This window comes from Sarcophilus harrisii, chromosome 6 (assembly GCF_902635505.1).
Source record: "Sarcophilus harrisii chromosome 6, mSarHar1.11, whole genome shotgun sequence".
In the NCBI taxonomy this organism is placed as follows: Eukaryota; Metazoa; Chordata; class Mammalia; order Dasyuromorphia; family Dasyuridae; genus Sarcophilus; species Sarcophilus harrisii.
In genome coordinates this window covers 246,024,931-246,046,547 of record NC_045431.1, presented here as the reverse complement: position 1 = coordinate 246,046,547, position 21,617 = coordinate 246,024,931, and the positions used below count along the sequence as shown (strand labels likewise).

Here is a 21,617-nt window from a genome sequence, read left to right as displayed (position 1 = left end):
GCCTCTATATTATTATTTTAAAACAAATATGTCCTTCTCCTCACCCTCTTTTGTGGAGTGTTATTGCTAGATTAAAAGATTTGTACAGTGTCCTAGGCTTTTAGGTTATGAAATTGCTCTCCAAAATTGTAATGTTTGGGCTAGCCTTCTGGAGGACCTTTGGCCGGGCCTTGGTCTTTCGGTGAAGTGATGAAGTCAGGAGAGCCACCAGGAGAATGGTCAAAAATGGAATGTCCCATTAACTCATTCATCTTCTCCTTTAAAAATTTAAATTCTATACCCCCCAAACCCATACATTTAATATTGATATTATTTATTGTCTTTTAACAAGATATAATTTATTTACGTATCCTTTAGCATCAGATATAGTTTTGCTTTTGCTTTGAGATCATGATCGTTACCCCTGCTTCTTCTTTTTTAAAACTTCAGCTGAAGCATAATAGATGTTTTCCACCTTCTTGTCTTTATCTCTGTGTTTCTCTAGGTTTCAAATGTGTTTCATTAATTGATATATTGACCTTCTAGTGAATAGTATGAATTAATTTCATGAAAAATTGGCATATTTGAAATCTTTGCTTTCCAAGGGACTCTGAAAAATCTTCTCCAGCATCACAGTGCAAAAGTCAAATATGGAGAGTCAGCTTTCCTTCCATTTAACTTTCAATACCTAAGTATTACTGACTTCACTGGTTTCTAATTTTTTCCTTTCCTTATTCCACTGATTCACATTTCTATTTTCAACAAATGTTTAACTAATTAGGTATCTGCTTTTTAAAATATAGTTTGAGATCTGTGAATCGCATTCTTTCCCTTTCATCTTGACATTGCCTTCTGTGAGAAATGGATGGCTATATGTTTGGTATCCATAATTGTAAAGTTTGAATTGGAGAAATGGACATAAATTGGAGGGTTAAAACCCACAGGGAAATTAGTGAGGGTCAGAGTGAAGGTTATCTCCCCCCAAAGAGTGTAGAAATGTAAGCTCTTTAGAAGCAAGGACTGGGTTTTATGATCGGAGTGGTGGGCTGAGATTTGAAAAGAGGTTTTTTGTTCTTTGTCCCTAACTTTTTATTATTGAAGCCTCCTCAGTACATTCACATTCTTGCATCACATTTTCCCTTGTGAGTCAAGATAAGGGAAGGGTGAGGCCTCAAGTTTCCCACAAACAAAACAAAACCAAACCCCCAAAACCCAGTTTCTTCTACCTTGTTTGCTTCCTGGACCCCCTCCCTGCTGAGCAAATACCTTTGTATTACACTTTTTTGCTGGGGAAAATTCTCAATAATCTCTAAAGCCCTGCTAATGTGAAGAAGAGCCAGGGGGTGGAGGGGGGCGGCTTCCACTTTATGGTCTATATAAACTTGCTGAGAACTGCTCATCTTTGTACTCCTTTGCTGATGCCATTTTGGTCAACCCTGGATATGTCCTTTCTCATGAGAAAATAATAAATTCCTTTTTGCCTCTCCTAAGACAAGTCTCTAATTGATTAATTGAAAGGGGGCAGTGACCCTTACCACGCACCTATATATTCCTTATCTATCATTCCTTCAAATAAATTTAATTGATTTGAAAAATATTAGGTTCTGGAATTAATAAATCAGTGACTCAGAGTACTGAATGGACTTAACAAAACTTAGAATCAGAAATTGGGCACTTGGATTTTTAAATTCACTATTATTTTAAATCCTAATTCATATATTAAGTGTATATCACATATAGGATAGTTCAAAACAACAAAGAACTTAAGTCTACTTTTGAAGTGAACTATCTTCCTCCATCAGTAAAAAGCCCAAATACTGCTCATATAGAAAAATATGAAGTCAGAGTCTGTTGTTAATTCATTGATTGGGTCTCCAATCTAGTCAACACTGATGGAACTTAGTTTTCCCAGACTGTCTTATTACCATAAATTAAGACAGCCATAACTCCATCCACCATAATTGCACACAAAAAGAAAGCTAGGTTTCCCAGGCTCTTGTGACTGGCATATCTTTAGACTGGTCTGGGACCTGGTTCACCTGGTGCATTCTATTTAGTTCTTTGACCCTCCTTGATTTTTGAAGCCTTATGCCTGAGAAACCCCAAGGCTATATTTCCCCTAAAAATATCTAGTTATGATGAAGATCTTTGCTAAGTCTTTTTCAGGACTAAACTTACCATGACATCACTCTTTCTCCCTGATAATAATGTCTTCCCTCTAATAGCATCTTTCTCATTCTCTGACTAATTGTGGTTAGTCTAACTATATGCTTTCCCAACTCTGTTTCATCATACTTACTATTCCTTGTGACTATTGTATTCCTTCACTTTGTCTGTAATCTCTTCCTCTAAATAATCTATCTTTTGCCAAAGAGAATGACCATTGGGAATTTGTCACCTGTTTATTTTGAAGTAGCTGCCAATAATCCATTACCTCTGTTCAGAAATCAGCAATATGATAACCTTCAAAATGCTATTTGATTCAAAAGAAAAAGAGATGATGGTACAGAAAATAGAAGGCAAAGTTATACATATAGATTATTTTATTAAGACTACAGCAGCTAAGGAGCTACGTCACTATGAAGGGTGAGGAAGAACCTGGTACATCCTGGCTTCTCAGGAAGCACCTTTCCTTTTCAGGATCTCCAGGGTATTTCTGTCTGACCTCAGAAGGATCACATAGCACTTGGGAGCAAAGATGCAAGTGAGAATCCCGGCACTGGAGGTCAAGATGGCAAAGGCTTCCAAGGCCACAATGGCCTTGCCCTTGGAGCTCTGGTACGAGGGCAGGAAGGAGATCCAGACGCTGCAGAACACAAGCATGCTGAAGGTCAGGAACTTGGCTTCATTGAAAGTGTCCGGCAGGTTCCTGGCCAGGAAAGCCACGGTGAAGCTCGCCAAGGCCAGCAAGGCCATGTAGCCCAGGACACAGTAGAAGGTGAGGAGGGAGCCCTCATTGCACTGGATGATAATGGAGCCAGGCTCAGAGTGGATGTCCATCTCCAGGAAGGGGGGGGATGTCCCAAGCCAGATGCCACAGAGACACATTTGGATGAGGGTGCAGGTGACAATGAGAGAGTAAGATGCTGTGGATCCCAGCCACCTGTGGAGCCTGCTCCCTGGTTTGGTGGCCCTGAAGGCCAGAACCACAGTGATGGTTTTAGCCAAAATGGAGGAAACGGCCACTGTGAAGACAACCGCGAATGTGGTTTGGCGCAACAGGCAGGTGGCTGTGGTAGGATGGCCAATGAAGAGCAAGGAGCAGAGAAAGCAGAGGCTGAGGGAGACCAGCAGAGTGTAGCTGAGACTGCGGTTATTGGCTTTGACTATGGGGGTGTCCCTGTGCTTCAGAAAGACCCCCAGGACCAGCACAGTGAGGAGGGAGAAGCAGATGGCTATACAGGCCAGAGTCATTCCCAGAGGTTCCTCATAGGCCAGGAACATCCTAGTCCTGGGAAGGCAATGATCTCTTTCCATATTAGGATATTGATCTTCAGAACACTGCAGGCACTGCTCTGCATCTGTGAACAACAGTAAAATCATGCTATATCTCAGACTGATCACATTTTTGTCTCCTATAAAGCACAGTATCATTCATTTCACATTGAGCTCCGTCTCATTTTTGGACTCCTCTAAGTAAAAAGGAAAAATATTCTAAAGGCTGAATAAAATAAAGATACATTTCAGTATGTTCACTTCTCCACATATGGATAAAATAATGTGTTGAAAGTATTTATTTCATATCATAGATTTGCTAAACAAAAATTCAAACTCCCTGCAATCTGTTTTAATTGAAAACCACTTACAATGAGTCTGGAAGGATCCTTTTATGCATAATCTAATACTTTAAGAACAAAAATGAAACATTTCCACCATAGAGAAAGGCCAAGAATTAGTTTTTAAAAATTAGGTTAAAGAGACTTTTTGTTGTGTTTCTCTGAATGTAAGGTCATAGTTACAAGCCATTCTCTAATTGACACATGGTCCAAGAATATGAACAGACAATTTTCAGAAGAAGAAATTAAAATCATTTTTAGTCATATGAAAAAAATGCTCTAAATAATATAGATTAGAGAAATCCAAATTAAGACAACTCTGCTTCACACTTCACAGATTGGCTAAGATGACAGGAAAAGATAATGAAGAATATTGGGGGAGAAGTGGGAAAACTGGAAAATAATACATATTTGATGGAGTTGTAAACTGATCTAGCCATTCTGGAGAGCAATTTGGAACTATGATGAAAAGGTTATCAAACTGTACATGCAGCAATGGATCTACTATATCCCAAAGAGATCATAAAGAAGAGAAAAACACCCACATGTATAAAAAATATTTTAACATTTCTTTTTGTAGTGGCAAAGAACTGGAAACTAAGTAGATGCCTACCAGTTAGAGAGTGGCTGAATAAATTATGGTATATGAATGTAATGGAATATTATTGTTTTATAAGAAATGATCAGTAGGCTGATTTCAGAAAGGCCTGGAGAGATTTACATGATCTGATACAAAGTGAAGTGGGTAGAATCAAGAGAACACTGTACCCTGAACCAGGTTCCATGTGATGATCAATTGTGATGGACTTGGCTCTTTTCAACAATGAGACATGATAGAGACAGCCATTTACATTCAGAGAGAGGATTATGGGGACCGAATGTGGATCACATAGTATTTCCACCTTTTATTGTCATTATTTATTGTCATTGAAATTTTCTTTTATTTTTCCCTGTTGGTCTGATTTTCTTGTTCAGCATAATAAACATGGAAATATATTGAGAAGAAATGCATATGTTTAACTTGCATTGAATTACTTGCTGTCTAGGGAAGAAGAGAGATGAAGAGGGAGGGAGAAAAATTTAGAACACCAGGGTTTTTTTTTTTGCAAAGATGAATGTTTAAAACTATCTTTGTATGTATTTTGACAAATGACAAGTTATTATTATAAAAAAGAAAGCCTTCATAATAAATACTACACATTATGTTCTGAAAAATAATTGTAATTGGAAAAAAAAACTAACTGAAATAAGGCAAGGAATAGTCTATTTTGGGGGCTTATCCATACCAATATAAGTAAAATGAGAATAAAAATCCAATTCCAAAGGACAACATAAAGAGTCAGTGTTATGTAAACAAAATAAAAGAGTTAATAAAAGGAGAAAGATAAACTACCAAAAAAATCCCCCAAAGCTTAAGCTTTCAAACATACTATTTTTACTGATCAATATCAAGTACAAAGCAAATCAAGATGAGGCCTCATCAGCTTTGACACTGAAATAGGTTTGAGGATGATCAATTTTTATTCAATTTTTTTGTGAGCCAAGTTTCCTTGAGTTGGGACTCCATCCTCCAGAAAACAAATCTTTCAAATAATCTCCCTTGAGAACTCTGATCAATCTTATCCAAGGGACATTTTCATGAAAACTGAATCCAGAGGCCAGACTTCTGCTCTTCAACCAAATGCATCTGTGCTTAGAAAGTTTTTAGAATTAAGTTTTTTCCTATTAATTTTTCCCTTAAGAGGGAGGAAGTTTAGAACTGTTTTAGATTAAGCTTTCCTGCAGGAATGGGGAAGATTCCAATTAGGCTACAAGGTCAGGGAAGTATTAGGGATTCCCATGGTAGTAAAATCCTGATGGGTTCTGCTTGGAAAGATTTTTGGTATCTTGAACCAGGGGATGCTTCTAATTATAAGAATGATCACAAAGCACATTGAATGAAAAGGACTGAATAAATGCAATGTTATTTCAACTCAGAAATTATTATTTTGCCAAATACAAAGCACATCAGTTTAAGATTAATAAATGAGAATGTCTATTACTTTGGGAGAAGGACAGTTTATCTTTAAGAACCCACCTGTCTGGTTGGAAATTGTCCCTTCAGGACATGGGGTGCAAGCATAGCAACAGTTGGGCTGGCTTTCAAGAGCTGTCTTTTGGAATCCAGGGCCACACTTCAGATTGCACCTAGAAGTTGGAGTCTATATTTCCACCAGAGAAAGGGAGAAAATGTTGTTGAAAAAACAACTGGTGAAAGATGGATGAATTGAGGAAATTGTGATTTCAAAGTTCTCCTATAGAAGACAGGTAGAATAAAGTATTTGCAATTCTGCAGGACAAGAATGATCTAATTCTCAATGGAAAACTTTTATCTAAATCTTCCACTTCAGATCATCTTATCCCCAATGAATCCACACAAATTGATCAGTAGGTACAATCAAGCTCCTTGATATTTTTTTTAATTATAATATCTTGTTGGCTTAGTTTTTCCCAAGTACCAATTTAACTCTAAACTTCATTCCATTTTAGGATTGATAACGCTGAAAAATTGTTGACCAGACAAGAGGAAATATATTGCATTAATTTCCAACCCACAAAAGTTTTGGTTTTTTATGTTTTTATAAATTTGTAATTTTAAACATTCTACCCAGAATGTTTCAGGGAATCATAATTTTAGAGAGTATGTACTAAAATAAACTAATTGCTCTGTTCAGCTTGATTGAATCGAAGAATAAGGTGATTTTACAGGCTAATCTTATTCTCAGGCTGACATATGAAATCTCTTCTTAGGACTATTGTAAAGGGTAGCATGGAATTTATCCAATTATACACAGATGAAATTGTATAGAAATGCATGTTTAATATCAGCAGAGGCTATGGCTGCAACATTTACATTAAAGATCTCTAAAGCCATTGTGTCTTTAAAATAAAACACAGCTTGTACAATTGTACCCAACTCAAATACAAACTCGGATTAATTTATTTGTCTATACAAATCCCGATATTGTGCAATCTATAAATAAATCACTTTGGGGGATGATTTTTCTTTACGCTGTGCCCTATTGTTATTTTTCAAACTTACTCACTTAATCTGGGATATATCAAGATTCTCTTAGTATGAACAATTCAGATCATTATTTAACTTAGCTGGAAAGAATGTGCAAGTGGGACTGAAAAAAGAAAATCATAGAACTCTTGATCAGAGCAAAACAGAAGAGTAAGTGGATATAAGTAGCCTATCACACACATTTCCAGTATCTGTAAGAAACATCCTGGTAGCAATGAAAAAACAACCAGTGTCCAGGAAGCTAAAGAAACAAAGTGATAAAGTTCATATTCATTGGCCCCTTACCTGATCGAAATATTCTGGCCAATCTATGTCTTCTTCCTTGATGGTGAATCTCTGAGCAAGAGGATATACTTCTCCAACTTTGACCAGTGTCTCTATCTGGTCAGGAAAGGATTTATAATTCAGTATATCATATATCTCAGCATCTGACTGGGCTCCATCCTCATGTGACTCGTTAATAGCATTATTCACAGAATTGATGGATTTCAGAATGTGATGGAGCTGAAAGCAAGGACAGGTGGTAAGTTAGTCTTTGGGGAAAGAAGGATTCATGCCCATGTCCCAGAATTGACTATTAATTAGTCAATTAATGGAAACCAGGCTCTGGATTTGGAGCTTCCAAAAGTTGTCATTCTTCTTCTTGAGCTACTTTTAGAGTTCCACACTCTTTTTCTCCTTTCTCCTTGAAAACTAAGGACAAATAAAAACTAACAAAGCTGATAACCAATTATTTTCTACAGATATTAAACTTACTTCAAAAGATGTATAATCATCAGGCCAATTCCAATGGTCTTGTGATGGAAAAAACCATCTGTAGCCAGAGAGAGGACTGTGGGGACTGAGTGTAGATCACAACATATTTTGTATTTTCAATTTATTTGTTTTTTGATTACATTTTTTTTTCGCTTTTTGATCTGATTTTTCTTGTGCGGCATGGTAATTGTGAAAATATGCACAGAAGAATTGCAGATGTTTAACATATATTGGATTACTTGCTGTCTAAGGGAGGGGATCAGAAGAAAAAATATTTGGAATGCAAGGATTTGGAAGGGTGAATCTTTAATACTATCTATGCATATGTTTTGAAACCAAAAAGCTTTAAAAAATAAAAAATGTAAAAAATAAAATTAATGCAAAAATATCATCTTCCATTCAGCAAATCAATAATTCCTATTTTCATGGTGATTACTCTGCTAAAATGAAGGCTGGTCCCAAGACCTCCAGGAAGATAACCAGAACATTACAAGTTCCAGTTGTTTAGTGATGAAGAGAGCCATCTACTCCCAGAGAGAGGACTGTGGGAAATGAGTGTAGACCACAATATTGCATTCTCACTCTTTCTGTTGTTGTTTGCTTGCATTTTGTTTTCTTTCTCAGGTTTTTTATTCCTTCTTGATCCGATTTTTCTTGTGCAGCAAGATAATTGTATAAATATATATATATATATATATAAATTGAATTTAACATATATTTTAACACATTTAACATGGAATACCTGTCATCTAGGAGATAGGGCTGATGGAAAATCTGGAACAGAAGGTTTTGCAAGGGTAAATATTAAAACATTACTCATATATAAGTATTGTAAATAAATTTTTTAATAAAAAAAGGGGAAAAGGGAAAAATAAAATTGTCTAATATAAAACTCAGAAGTGGATAATAAGGTCAATTTAGGAATAAAGGAGAATTTGCTATTCACTGTAATGCAATTCCAGGTTAAAGTAAAAGCAAAAACAAATGATAATGAAATTAAACCTTCAGCAAAATCATTCCTGAAAAATATAGGAAGGAGAATAACTACAATGGAACAAATTATAAATGAAAATTTTAAAATTACCCATACACATGTGTAATTTTACAGCACTGACAATTGCCAAACCATTTGTTCCAACTTCTCTCTTCCTTCCCTCATCCCCTTCCTCAGATGGCAGATTGACCAATACATGTTAAATATGTTAAAGTATAAGTTAAATAAAATATATGTATACATGTCCAAACAGTTATTTTGTTGTACAAAACTTTGAAATAGTGTACAATTAACCTGTGAAGGAAATCAAAAATTCAGGTGGACAAAGATAGAAGGATTTCGATGTTCATACTATGTTCATAGTCATCTCCCAGACTTCTTTCGCTGGGTGTAGCTGGTTCAGTTCATTACTACTCTAGTGGAACTGATTTGGTTCATCTCATTGCTGGAGATGACCACGTCCATCAGAATTGATCATCATATAGTATTGTTGTTGAAGTATATAATGATCTCCTGGTCCTGCTCATTTCACTCAGCATTAGTTCATGTAAGTCTCTCCAGGCCTTTCTGAAATCATCCTGCTGGTCATATAAATAAAATTTTAAAATGACAAAGTGTAAGAAAATGAAACAATAATTCAATCTGAGAAAGATTTGAAACAGAGTTTTCATTAAAAGCTAGAAATTCATTTGGGTCACTCAGGTTGTGTTTTTCATTGGTCAATGGAAAATATTCAAGAAAATTTCCCAGAGAATTACAAAATATAGAATGAGAACATTGAAAAACAGAAATTTAATCTACATTGTTGTCACTGAGAAATTTAATGGTAAGACCTTATTATTTTAGAGAAAAGAAAAAAAATCTAATCGGACAGATTAAATAGAACACATTTGTTGTTCAGTCATTGAGTTCTGTCCTACTCTTCATGACCCTATGGACCATAGCCTGCATTGGCCTGCTATGCTCTACTGTATCTCAAAGTCTGTTCAAGTTATATTAATCGTTTCCATGACACTATCTATATTAAACTGTACCATTCTTTGTTCCTTTTATTTTCAATTGTTTCCAACAACAGGGTCTTTGCCAAAGGGTCCCATCGTCATATTATGTGGCCAAAAGTTTGAACTTCTGCTTCAGGATTTGAACTTCCTGTGAAAAGTGGGGATTAATTTAAGTATTGACTAATTTTATCCCCTGGTTGACCAAGAGTCTTTCTACAGGCTTGTCTAGCAGCACTATTATTCAACATAATCAGTTGTAAAGCACTTATTTTTCCTTTTAGTCCAAATTTCACAGGCAATATTGTTTCTTGAAAACACAGATACGAATGAGAGAGCAAGAGCGAGAGCAAGAGAGGAGAGTTTTAACTACAGAAACCTTTGTTAATAAAGTTTAATTCTAGTAATCATCACATATATAACTGTGGAAAAGAATCACTTAGGAGAAATAAAGTAAACGCTATAATCTATAAAAATGTGCAAAAAGCAGTACTCGGCTATGGAATCAAAAATAACAGGATGATTTCTGTCGGAATCCAAGGAAAATCGTTCGGCATTATAATACAAACATATGCTTTTCCCATTGGTGGGAAAAAGCCCAAAGTTTGTCACTTTTTTGAAGACCTGTAATGTGTTCTACAAATAACTCCTATACATACAAATCATGTCAAATTTTTCAAAGGAAATGAAAAGAATAATGTAATTAAGCAAGATACAATTAGAATAGCAGAAAGATTTGGATTTTTACTACAAAGTGAAGAAGAGCTTCATAGAAGAAAGCCACTTTCTACAAATTTTCAAATTGAGTACATTAAGTAAGAAAAGTACATATAATATAAAAATAGAAAATTGAGGGGATGTCCATCAATTGGGAAATGGATAAATAAATTTTGGTATATGTTTTTTTTCTGGAATATTATTGTTCTATGGGAAATGATGAGCAGAATGCTCTCAGAAAAATATTTTGGAAAATCTTCCATGGACTCAAGCAAAGTGAAATGTACTATATACATAGTAATACCAATGTTCTGTGATTACCAGCTGTTCTCAGTAGTATAAATGATCCATGAATACTCTGAAGAATTGTGTGATTTTAAAAAAATCTTTCCATACCCAGGGAAGAAAATGAATGTGTCACATTGATGTATTCTCTCTCTCTCTCTCTCTCTCTCTCTCTCTCTCTCTCTCTCTTTCTCTCTCTGGCTTTGTCTGTCTGTCTCTCACTCCTGCTCTGTTTCTTGTTCTCTTTATCTCTCTCTCTCTCTCTCTCTCTTTTACTCTCTCTCAATTTATTTTTGTAAGTTTTTAAAATTAGGTTGAGAGGTCTCTTTTCTTTAACAACATGCTTTTATGGAAATGGTTTGCATAATTTCACATATGTTTTCTTAAAAGGAACTGGAGTGGGAACAATGGAGAGAATCTGTAACTCAAAAGTTTTAAAAACAAACACAAAAATTATTTTAAATGTAACTGAGGAAACTATTAAATAAATTATTTTTAAAAAAATTGTTATATAAGATTTGAAATAAATAAATATGAAGTAATTTCATTTTTTCCACCCAGAATGATGACTTGAGTTATTCCTTTATATATTTTTTCAGTTTTTCCCCTTTGTGATTACATGTAATTCTGGGTCTCTAGAACAAATCATTATCAACAGAATGTTGTGAGTAGCCTGTGCTAAGGCCAATTTTTGAAGCGATATGTTACCTTCCAAGGAAGATCTAGGTTTCTTGCAAAGTCTGATGCCTCCTTTACCTCAGAATGGAGCATTTGATGGAGAGCATGGGCCACTAAATACACTGCATTGTAAACATTTGGAATCGGTTCCATAAGGGCCATGCCATTATCCATAGAAGGCAAATCTTTGATCGAAAGATCTTTTAAGCACAAAGGATAGAATATTTCTATATCACTTTTTTTGGACAATCTACAATGAAAGGCACTCTCCCAGAAAGATTTGCGGAAAATGTCCTTAGGGTCCACACTTGTATTCAGGCTTCTTACAAAATCTGTAAAACCAGGAATCTCCATCTTGGTATAAGAAAATAATATTGTACCATGAAAAATGGGGAACACTTCAGAATTAGAATCAATAAAAAAATCCCAGGAAGATTCGGTAATAAACAATTTCCCGTAAGGTTTAAAAGTTATGAATACTGTGGGAAGTTCATGAAGAGAATCAGCATCTCCATAGATGAAAATCACATTTGATGATGATGAAATAATCCTAGAAAATAGGTCAAAATCTTCTCTATCTCTAAAATTTTGGGGCACTCTTTCCTTGAAAGTCACACACAAATTATTCCTGACCATTTCTTCTTTCAGATCCTGGAAGAACCTTTCCCCTCTTAGATTATCAGAAAGAAGCAGTCCTATCCAAGTCCAATCAAAATGCAGCATCAATTGGATGAAGGCCAGGTGAAGAGCAGATTGCTCTTTCCCCATCTGATATACATAAGGATACTGGACTTTATCATTCAGTAGAAGATCAAATGAACCATAGCTAATCTAAATGAAACATAAAGAAGACAATGAGTTCCTTCACTGCAGGAATTTGACTTTTATATTTGTATATTAAACAACTATTAATGAGTGTCACAGAGCAGATAATTTGCTTGTAAATTTTATAGTTTTAGATCAGAAAATTATGTTGTTTTGGAATGGAAGAGTTGGAAGGAAAATCTGAAACTGCACCCAACCAAGAATCCTTTTTCCAATGTCTCCATGAAGTAATTTCTAAGTTTCTGCTTGTAGCATTTAAAGAAGGAAAAAATTCTCCCCAAAATGTCTTTACCCCTTTTAGATAACTTGACTAAAAGATAGAATTTTTTTTCTTAACTTTGTAGCTAAATCAGTCTCTTTGGAACATTGACTTGTTCCTATTTCTTTTCTGTATATTCAAGTAGAACATTTTTGTGTCTCCTGCATGAAGTTGTTAATTAAATAGTTAAGCATAGTTACATGTCTTCTCTAACTCATCTTACTTCTCTTTCAGTTCAAATATCAACAATTGTATTACTGAGATTTTCTATAGTATACATAGGGGGAATTTTATTTCTCTGAACAGAATCTGATGGAATGAAATCACTCTCCTGTTCAAAATAGACTAAAAAATTCAAGAAAGGTCAATCTCACTAGGGTGAAAGGGGCATTCAGTCCAGGTTAGATAGACTTGGGAAAGGCAGTGAGAGGAGCTTAAAACAGCAAACCAGCAATTAATACCCTTAGTCATGACAAATTAGAGGAGCAAATCAGTAGAGCAACTTCCAGTCCCAGCTCAGAAGACAAACTCTGGGAAACCAGACCCTTTCCTGACTAGAGCAGGCAATGCTAACCTTGCAAACAATTTTCAGATGACAAAATTAAAGCCATTTATAATGATATGAAAAAATGCTCTAAATCACTATTGATTAGAAAATTGAAAATTAAAACATTTCTGCAGTACTATCTCATACCTTTCAGATTGGCTAAGGTGACAGGAAAAGATAATGATAAATTTTGGAGGGATGTGGGAAAACTGGGTTATTCATGCTTTATTTGAGGAGTTGTGAACTTATCCAACCATTCTGGAGAGTAATCTGTCCTATGCTCAATGGGCAATAAAACTGTGCATGTTCTTTAACCCAGCAGTACCATTACTGAGTTTGTAGGAAAGGAATCATAAAGCAGGGAAAAGGAAGTATATCTGCAAAAAATGTTTGTAGCAGGTCTTTTTGTGATAACAAAGAATTGGAAAAAGGGTGGATTCCCTTCAACTGGTGAATGGCTGAATAAACTTTGGTACAGGAAGGTAATGGAATATTATTGTTCTATAAAAATGATGAACAAGCCGATCATAGAAAGGCCTGGAAAGATTTACATGAATTGATTCTGAGCAAAAGAAGCAGAACAAGGAATAAATTGTTCACAACAACAGCAAGAATGTGAGAAAATAATCTATGATAGTCGTGGTTCAGAGCAGTTCAGAGATGCAAATCCCAATATGTTATGGGCCAGAACTCTGAACTTGAAACAAGGATTCTTACAAGGTGCTAAGTCCGTAGATTGATAAAGACAATGGTTATCTAGGTTAGCATGGTGCTTAGTAGTTCTCTAGTTCAGTACATGTACTTAGTACTTGATATACTTCCAAAAGATTCACACCTATGATAATGGAGGATATAACAACCTGGAAGGACTGGACCAAATTCAATTGTATCTTCATCAGCCTCATGGTGGCTGGCCTGGCCTCTTGCATTCTTTCACTGAGACCAAGTCCTGTCTGCAGGCCCTCCAGAAAACTAGTGGAGCCCTAAGTGAAGGAGATAGGACTTCAAAGGAGACAGTAAAGACTTTTGGACTTTAACACCTGGCTATTCTTGTGGTGATTACTCTGCTGAAAGGAAGGCTGCCCAAAAACCTCCAGAAAACCAGCACAACATTACACCAATAGACTTTGCACATAAAATGCCATCTGCATCCAGAAAAAAGGTCGAGAAGACTAAATGTAAATCAACACATGCTTTGTTTCCTTGTTTTTTCTATTTTTAAATCTCTCCCATTCTTTTCCCTTTTGGTCTAATTTTTCTCGCCCAACGTAATTCAAAAATATTGTGTATTAAAAACAAAAAAACTAACAAAAAAGAGAGAAAGTATTGCCTAATTCCAACATGCCTCATGCCATAAAGTGGGAAGGTAGGACAATAGTACTTTCTCATCCTTTAACATATAGTATAACAGGCTTAAATGTGCACTAAAATGTATAAAATATGACCCACAATCATGTCACTTTTTTCCTTTAGTAGAGAAATTATAAAAAGACACTCTCTTATACCCCCAGTGAGAAAGCAAAAACATTTTAAAATAAATTAGCTATGGTTCTAACTAGGTTAGTTTCTACATGAGTATCCTCTCATTCATTAAAGAAATGTAAACTAAACTAACTATGAAATACTATCATAAAGGTATTAAATTGTTTGAAAGGGGAGAAGGAACAAAGGACAAACAAAAGAGAGGGGATTTAGAAAAACTGGGATACTAAGACTTTTGTTGGAATTGTGAACTGATTCAACCAGTTTAAAGACCCATTTAAATTACACCAAAAATAGTATACAACTATCTTTACCATTTGATACATTAGCATCATTATTAGGTATATTTCCCAAGGAATTGACTGATTGAAAGATCTCAGTAAACCCAGAATTCGATGCTCTTTGTTAGTACATTCTGATGGAGACAAATACTAGAGCTTCATGCTTTTAGGGAAAATACTGAAATCAATTTCAAAATGAATAGGAAGAGAGACCTCTCCATGGGAATTTTTGGAGGTGAGGATAAAGAAATCTTTCTTCTAGTTAAAGTCTTCAGAGTTCTATACAAGTACTAAATGTGAATTAGAAGTATAGTAATCTTTAGATTTTTCCCTGGTTCAAAATCATCAGAGCATCACCTCACCTAGCATACAGAATGATTTCTCCGATGGAAAGAACCATTTCCTCCTTTTTTATATCTCCTTTTGTCAGAACATGTTGGAAGACTTCTCAATATTTGGTTATTGACTTATTGACTCTATATCACAACAGATTATAAAGAATTTGTGGCTTTAAATATAAAGAACATATTGGATGAAAATGAGTGACTGTACTGGTCTCTCTTACCTGTGGAACTTTATACAGTTTGAGGATGGTGGCCATAGCCATGGAAAGTGTAGCTGACATCCCTCCAATGACAGCCACAGAATTGGACTGTTTATCACAGCTATAATTTGGGATAATGGGACCTCTCCCTGACAGCCATATTAAGGAACTCTCCACAGCTAGTGTCTCCAGATGGAAATTATTGAGCAACTGATATCCCAAGGTTGTGTTGGGCAACAAATCGGGGTTCTTGTTGATCTCATCAACAGCATATTGAAAAGCAAGGAAATGGTGATATTGTTTGAACATTGACCTAAAGTGAGAGAAGAAATAAAAAAAAAACAGGCAAAACTCTATATGCAAAGAAACAGCAAATTTTCATAGTGGGAAGGGTGTCAAATATGGAATCAGATAGTCTTATCCTAAATCCTGTCCCTATAATTGACTAAAGTTGTGGTCCTGAGCACATTATTTCACCACCATGAGTGTCAGTGTCCACAATTGTAATATGACAGACTTGACCTATATCCTGTAAGATTCAAAACCACACAGAATAAAATGCAAACACATTCACAAACACACAAATACACAGATGATGATATACTTTAGACATTAGAATATATCTCACTTTGAAAAAGAATTAAACAATTCATGCATTCTGATTATCCTTAACAAAAATAGAAGAATGGATTTCTAATTCTCAAATTGCAATGAGGAGATTACTATGCAAAGCATGTTAGGTAGGAATATACGATTATATTGGTGAAATAGCTTCTGAAGGCCTTATAATGATTTTTAACATTATACACTGGAAAGTAAATGGAACACATATATTTCAAAAGATTTTCATGAGCATGTAATGGGTAATACTGAAAGATTCAAGGTTCAGTACTAATTTGACTCTAGATGAAATAGCTACCATACTCATCGGGATAGAAAGACAAAAGAAAGAAGAAAAAATACCTCTCTTCTTTTGGCCAGAAAAGAAAATGTATCCCTATCTGAAGTAGATATTTGGGACAAAGTTGATGAAATATGACTTGGAGAAAGTCATCAATAGTTCAGGCAGAGCAGAAACATCTTCATATCAAGTGAGTTGAATTTTAAATGAAAATAGGAATTCTGAGACATGGAACTTAGAAGAGATTCCATTCCTACAATGGGGGACAGCATTGACAAAAGCATAAAAATGAGAGATGGAGTGTGGAACATAGAAAGTGGTTTGGTGGTCCTTTTGGTTTTATTTAAAATGTCACAAAAATGACAAGGGATAATAAATGTCGAAAATTTCCCTATACTTTATATTTACTAGACATAAAATGATGAAAAATCTCAGTGCAAGTATTGGATTTGTCAGTAGTTTGATATACATGGCACCCGTTGACATTGTAATGTTCATATTTTTGGGTATTTTTGATGTATTGTGATATTATTCTGATATTGGTAAAACATCAATATGGAATCATTTACATCAAATGGTCCTAACACCCATCAAAGTTTTAAAGTTAAGTTAAGTAAAGTAAGTACTACAAAGTTAAGTAAAGATAAGATATGTCGTTCCTTTTGTCTAGCAGCTCTCTGGTAGCAAGCTAAGGCTTGAAGCTTTGGATTAGATAAAACTGGACTTAGTGGAGTATTCTGAACTTGTTCTGTTTTCTGATGCTTAAGATAATGAATATTAGATTTTCCCCCACCCCATTTTATGTTGTTATGATTTAGAAACACTCTTTACCCAAATCTTACTGAAGCCAAGCATACATAAATGACCTTGAGATTTTCATCACATATCATCACAACTGTGAGTATTTCCTCCCCTATTAAGAACAAGTAATCAGGTCTTACCCATGTCCATTCTTAGAGAATACAGTTTTGATACCTAAACTCCAATTTCGAGAGTAGGTCCTCCCTAATGTGTTTCACCCCTCCTTGTACTGGGTGAGTTTTTCTCACCAGTGGAGATGAATCTGTGATGGTTTATAATGCCATATAGAGTTGGGATGAATAGTCTCTCTATGTTTTCTGCACTGCACATGAACAACACTTTTAATTTATCAACTTCTTGAATATTAGATTCCCAGTCATTTTTGAACCCACATCTTTGCTTTATCCAAAGTTCTGAGAATAAAGAAAACACAACTCTACCAACAAACAATCAATAAGAAATATGGATTACTATTGCATATATTAGGGCGGGTGGGAAAGTAACTACTTACATTGGTAATGCATAAATCCTGAAGGGACTCATTGTGAAGAAAAATTTGTTCACTTGAATTTCTACCTTCACAAAAAGGGAGAGGAATCCAGCAATGATTAAGTCCCCTTCTTTTCTATATGTGGGATTGAAGCTTCTTTCTATGTGACAAGGATTCCTGACCATCTGGTACTCAGATAAGAAAATCTGCAAAATCAGAAATCCAAATAATATAGAGGATGAGAGTCTCAGTTTCCCCAAGGCCATGGTGAATGTCCCAGATCTCTAAAGAGCCAAGGAGTGATGGAGTATATGGTGATTGGAGACCGGAGTTCTTGCATTTATAAGCACATGCTCTGTTGTTAAACATTTGTCTTTTTTAATAGCTGCTCAAACTTTGTACAGTCTCTTCTCCTTGGGAAAGCAGAATGTGAGACATGAAGTGGGCCTCTATTTGGGATAAAGGCAAAAGTTTGAGTGAGCAGGACATATTTATTTGACATTTTTGCCTCCTGGATATTATTCATCTAGCTCCCTGCAGATGAATAAGGAAAAGTGGTTCTCATCTCTTGGGTGCAAGTCAAACAAATATTTTGATCAGAGTCTGAGAGTGAGTTTCTCCAAGGACCAGCTAGCCCAGCAATTCTGCACCTGTGTCCTTCATCTTAAAAAATTCTAAACTTATGGAAAAAAAAGTTTGTGAACATTCTTGCTTGTTTTCAGTCTCTGGAGCCTTCCCAGTTTTAATGGGATCTGAAATTCCCCAAAGACTCTCCTATCTTTTTCATCCTAGGTCAACCCAGAAATTCCCTCCTTGAGAGTACATCTTAAAATCAAAAGCGAATTATTAAACACTAAGAAGGAATGATAAAAAAGAATATTTTCAGAAAGAGCAATTATTTTGAATGGACTCTTCAGGAAAAAAATTCAGAGTCAGAGTATGATTTGAAAATATCTTCAAGAAAACTTCAAAGAAAAATAAACCTGGGCAGAAATTTGATTTCAATTTTACAAAGAGAAAAGGCATGATATTCTTACAGACCTGAGTTCTGAGATCCTATACATGCTACAAGCTTAGTCATGGGTATATCCTTGATTCACCGTTGGTGATGCTTCTTTCTGGGTCAGTCCCCAACCCAGGGTCTAACTGGTCTATATCTGGGAAAAAATCCCTAACTCTAAGCTTTTATTGACCAGGCTAATCGACAATTTAATTTGAGGGGTTATTCTAATGCTATTTGAAGGGTCATAGTAGAAGAACTTTGCTGTACTGTTCTCTTTGTTCTGCCATTTTGGCTAATTGGAATTCCTTGAAATACAATGTCCAGAAACCATTTTAGTCACAATTTTCTGGTGTACTAATAATGCCTAAGCCTTCTTTGATTAATATCTTAATGATTACTTTTGAAATATATATATTTTTTAATTTTATACTTATTAATTTTATTTTAAAATACATTAGTCTCACTGAAAATTTTCTGCATTCTAATTTTTAAGAATTTTTTCATATTATTCTAAGCTGAAGATTCTGCTTCCAATCCTTTGTTCTGTAGGCCACATTTATTTCTGCATTTTTCCACTATCATTCGCATTCAATTTTTAAAATCATTTTAATTTCTTAAAAAGACTTAATCCAGCATATTTTAAGCTAATCTAATGAAAAACAGTCTGAATTCAAAGTATTTATTAAACATTATATGTATTTTTAGTTTACATCTATAATGAGAAATTAAGTCAAAGATTTAAGCCAATTCCTTATCTGGAAAAGTCTCAAGAACAGATGAAGTAGGCAGTGATTTGAAAATTAATTTAACTCTTGAAGATGTAAAGAGAAATATTATATGGAGCTGGGAAAAGTCACCATTTGTTTTTTTTTTAAATACACTACTGCACATACACAGACACACACATTGAAATACATACCTACCAAAATATTGTTGTATATGTTGGGTGGGAAAGTAGAATATAATGTCTTAGAATTATTTTAATATTTATTTCACTAATTAATAAAAATTTACAGAATTTTTTCAGGCAACTAGTAATAATTTTAATTGATTTTTTCCTGAAAATCACCTATTCATATCTTCAGTCAATTTATTAACTGGAGAATAATTTGTATATGAGATGTTCTTCAAAGACATTTGGTGCAAATAGGTACATGTACACAAATATGTATTTTACTTTTTGTTGCTTTTCTTCTCTTTTTAGTTACATTTTAACTCAAATCGTTTTTAATTTCTTGTAATTTTTTTCATTAGGTTTCCTGTGATCCTTTTTATCTCTTGTTTGGTCATAAAGTTTTCCCTTATCCACAGATCTGACAGGTCTATTCTTCCATGCTCCTTCCATTTAAGTATATTAACACCCTGTATAAATCATTTATCTTTTGTGATGGTAACCTAATATTTGGTGTATTATGGTGGTCTATAGCTACTTCTGCTAAACTGCCTTCTAGTTTGGCCTATAAACTTTCTCAAACATTTTGTTGTATCTGGAAGACTAGGGTTTTTAAGTTTATTAAAGTCTGGACTACAAGTCCTTATTATGGTCCTTATTATGTATTGTGTACTACACACAATATGTGTTTTGTGTCTTTAATCTATTCCTTTGACTTAATACTTTATTTCTTAGCCACTACTACTTTGTCATATAGTTTATAATCTGCTATTGCAAAACTACTTTCATAGTTTTTTTTTTTTTTAACCATTGGATTGTTTGGATACTCTTGTCTTTTGTTGTTCCAAATGAATTCTTTGTGATTTTGTTTTAATCTCCATAAAATGATACCTTGGGAATTTCATTCATCTGGCACTCTTTACTCTCTCTAGTTGTGAGATTAACATGATATTTGGGTCATAACATACATTTTTATAGCTACTTTTTAATCTATTTTTTCAAATGTTTTATATAATATTGTGGTAAATTGTTCTAGAGAATTATAATAGAATTCACTTATAGAAGACAGCTGAATGGTACAGTGGCTAGAGCACTGCTCTTGGAGTCACAAGGACCTGCTTTCAAACCTGCTTCAGACACTTACCACTTCCCAGCTGTGTGGCTCTGGCAAGTCACTTAACACCAATTGGCTTCCAAATAAAAGGAAAATTTCCAACATGACAACTTAACTGCCTTTCCCAATCTTGCTCCCTACATTACTCCATGGACAAAATCAGGATAAATAGACACATGAGTCAGCAGCAGGTTCAACTCCATTGTACCTGAAATGAACAGGAAAAGGAGCTGATGAGGTAGGCTCCCTAAGAATCCCTACCTCCTCAGGTTTAAAGTTTTATTTCTTCCACTAATAAAATACAATAATAAAAATATAGCAAGGGGTCACCATATGCCTGGAACCAGCAAAATTCATATCCCTGAGTTCAAATGTGGCCTCAGCTATTTTCTAGCCATATGACTGAGGAAAAGTCATTTAAATTCAATTGGCCTCTCAAAAACTACAAACAACTCCCCCAAACCCACCCAAACAGAAAAAAAACCCACCACAAACAAAAGGACAACAACAACAACAACAAAACCCCACAAAGCAGGATCCACTGGTAAATGTAACTAGTGGAGGACATCTTGTCTTAAGAAATTTGTTAAAAGTTTGTTCAATTACTTTGCCCATGATACTGTTGCTGTTGTGGTGGATATTGTTATTGTTATACAGCTGTGTCTCATTCTGTGACTCAGACCATAGTACACCAACTCCTTCTCTCCTCCATTATCTCTCAAGGATTGCCCAAGTTCTTCTTTATCTCCATGACACTATCCATCCATCTTCTTCTCTCCTATGTATTTGTCTTTTTCCCTTCAATATTGCTCTATAGCAGCATCTTTTCCAGTGAGTTCCATCTTTCCATTGTGCACATTGATTTTTAAAGATTCTGCTTCAATATTTGCCCTTCTAGTGAATAATCTCAATTGATTTGTGGAACACTTGATTAATTTGCTATTTATTGTCCCAGGGAATCTCAAAAGTCTTTTCCTGACCCATAATTCCAAAGTGTCAATTCTGGAGGGCTCAGAATTCTTTATATTCAACGCTCAAAAGGTGAATTTTACCAAGTTCAACTAAATTTGGGTCTCCCTTTTTCTGTCATTGATTTACATTTTTATTTTTAACAAATGTCCAATGATTTCAATTTTTGTAGTTGATAATATGGTTTGAGCTTTGTGAATTTCATTTTTCCCCTTTTCTCTTGATATTTTCTTCCGCATTTCCCTTCATATTCCAGATC

At 34.9% G+C, this 21,617-nt stretch overlaps 1 protein-coding gene across 1 annotated transcript; it reads right to left on the bottom strand.

Moving 5' to 3' along the window:
* Positions 1–2,595: 2,595 nt before the first annotated feature.
* On the bottom strand, positions 2,596–17,646 carry LOC100923023 (vomeronasal type-2 receptor 26-like). Its single transcript, XM_012552737.2, has 6 exons — positions 17,402–17,646; positions 15,210–15,501; positions 11,281–12,081; positions 7,108–7,326; positions 5,833–5,956; positions 2,596–3,500 (listed from the first exon to the last, which is right to left on the bottom strand). Exons 1-6 carry the CDS (start codon positions 17,644–17,646, stop codon positions 2,596–2,598), a joined length of 2,586 nt encoding a protein of 861 aa, XP_012408191.2.
* Between the last annotated feature and the right edge of the window lie 3,971 nt (positions 17,647–21,617).

Excerpts from the sequence above, each read along its gene's own strand:
- LOC100923023 (XM_012552737.2), bottom strand. The coding sequence starts at position 17,646 with ATGGCCTTGGGGAAACTGAGACTCTCATCCTCTATATTATTTGGATTT. Across the intron at positions 15,502-17,401 it reads AGGATTTATGCATTACCAAT|GTCAATGTTCAAACAATATC; the intron begins GTAAGTAGTTAC and ends CTCTCACTTTAG. Across the intron at positions 7,327-11,280 it reads ACCTAGATCTTCCTTGGAAG|CTCCATCACATTCTGAAATC; the intron begins GTAACATATCGC and ends CCTTGCTTTCAG.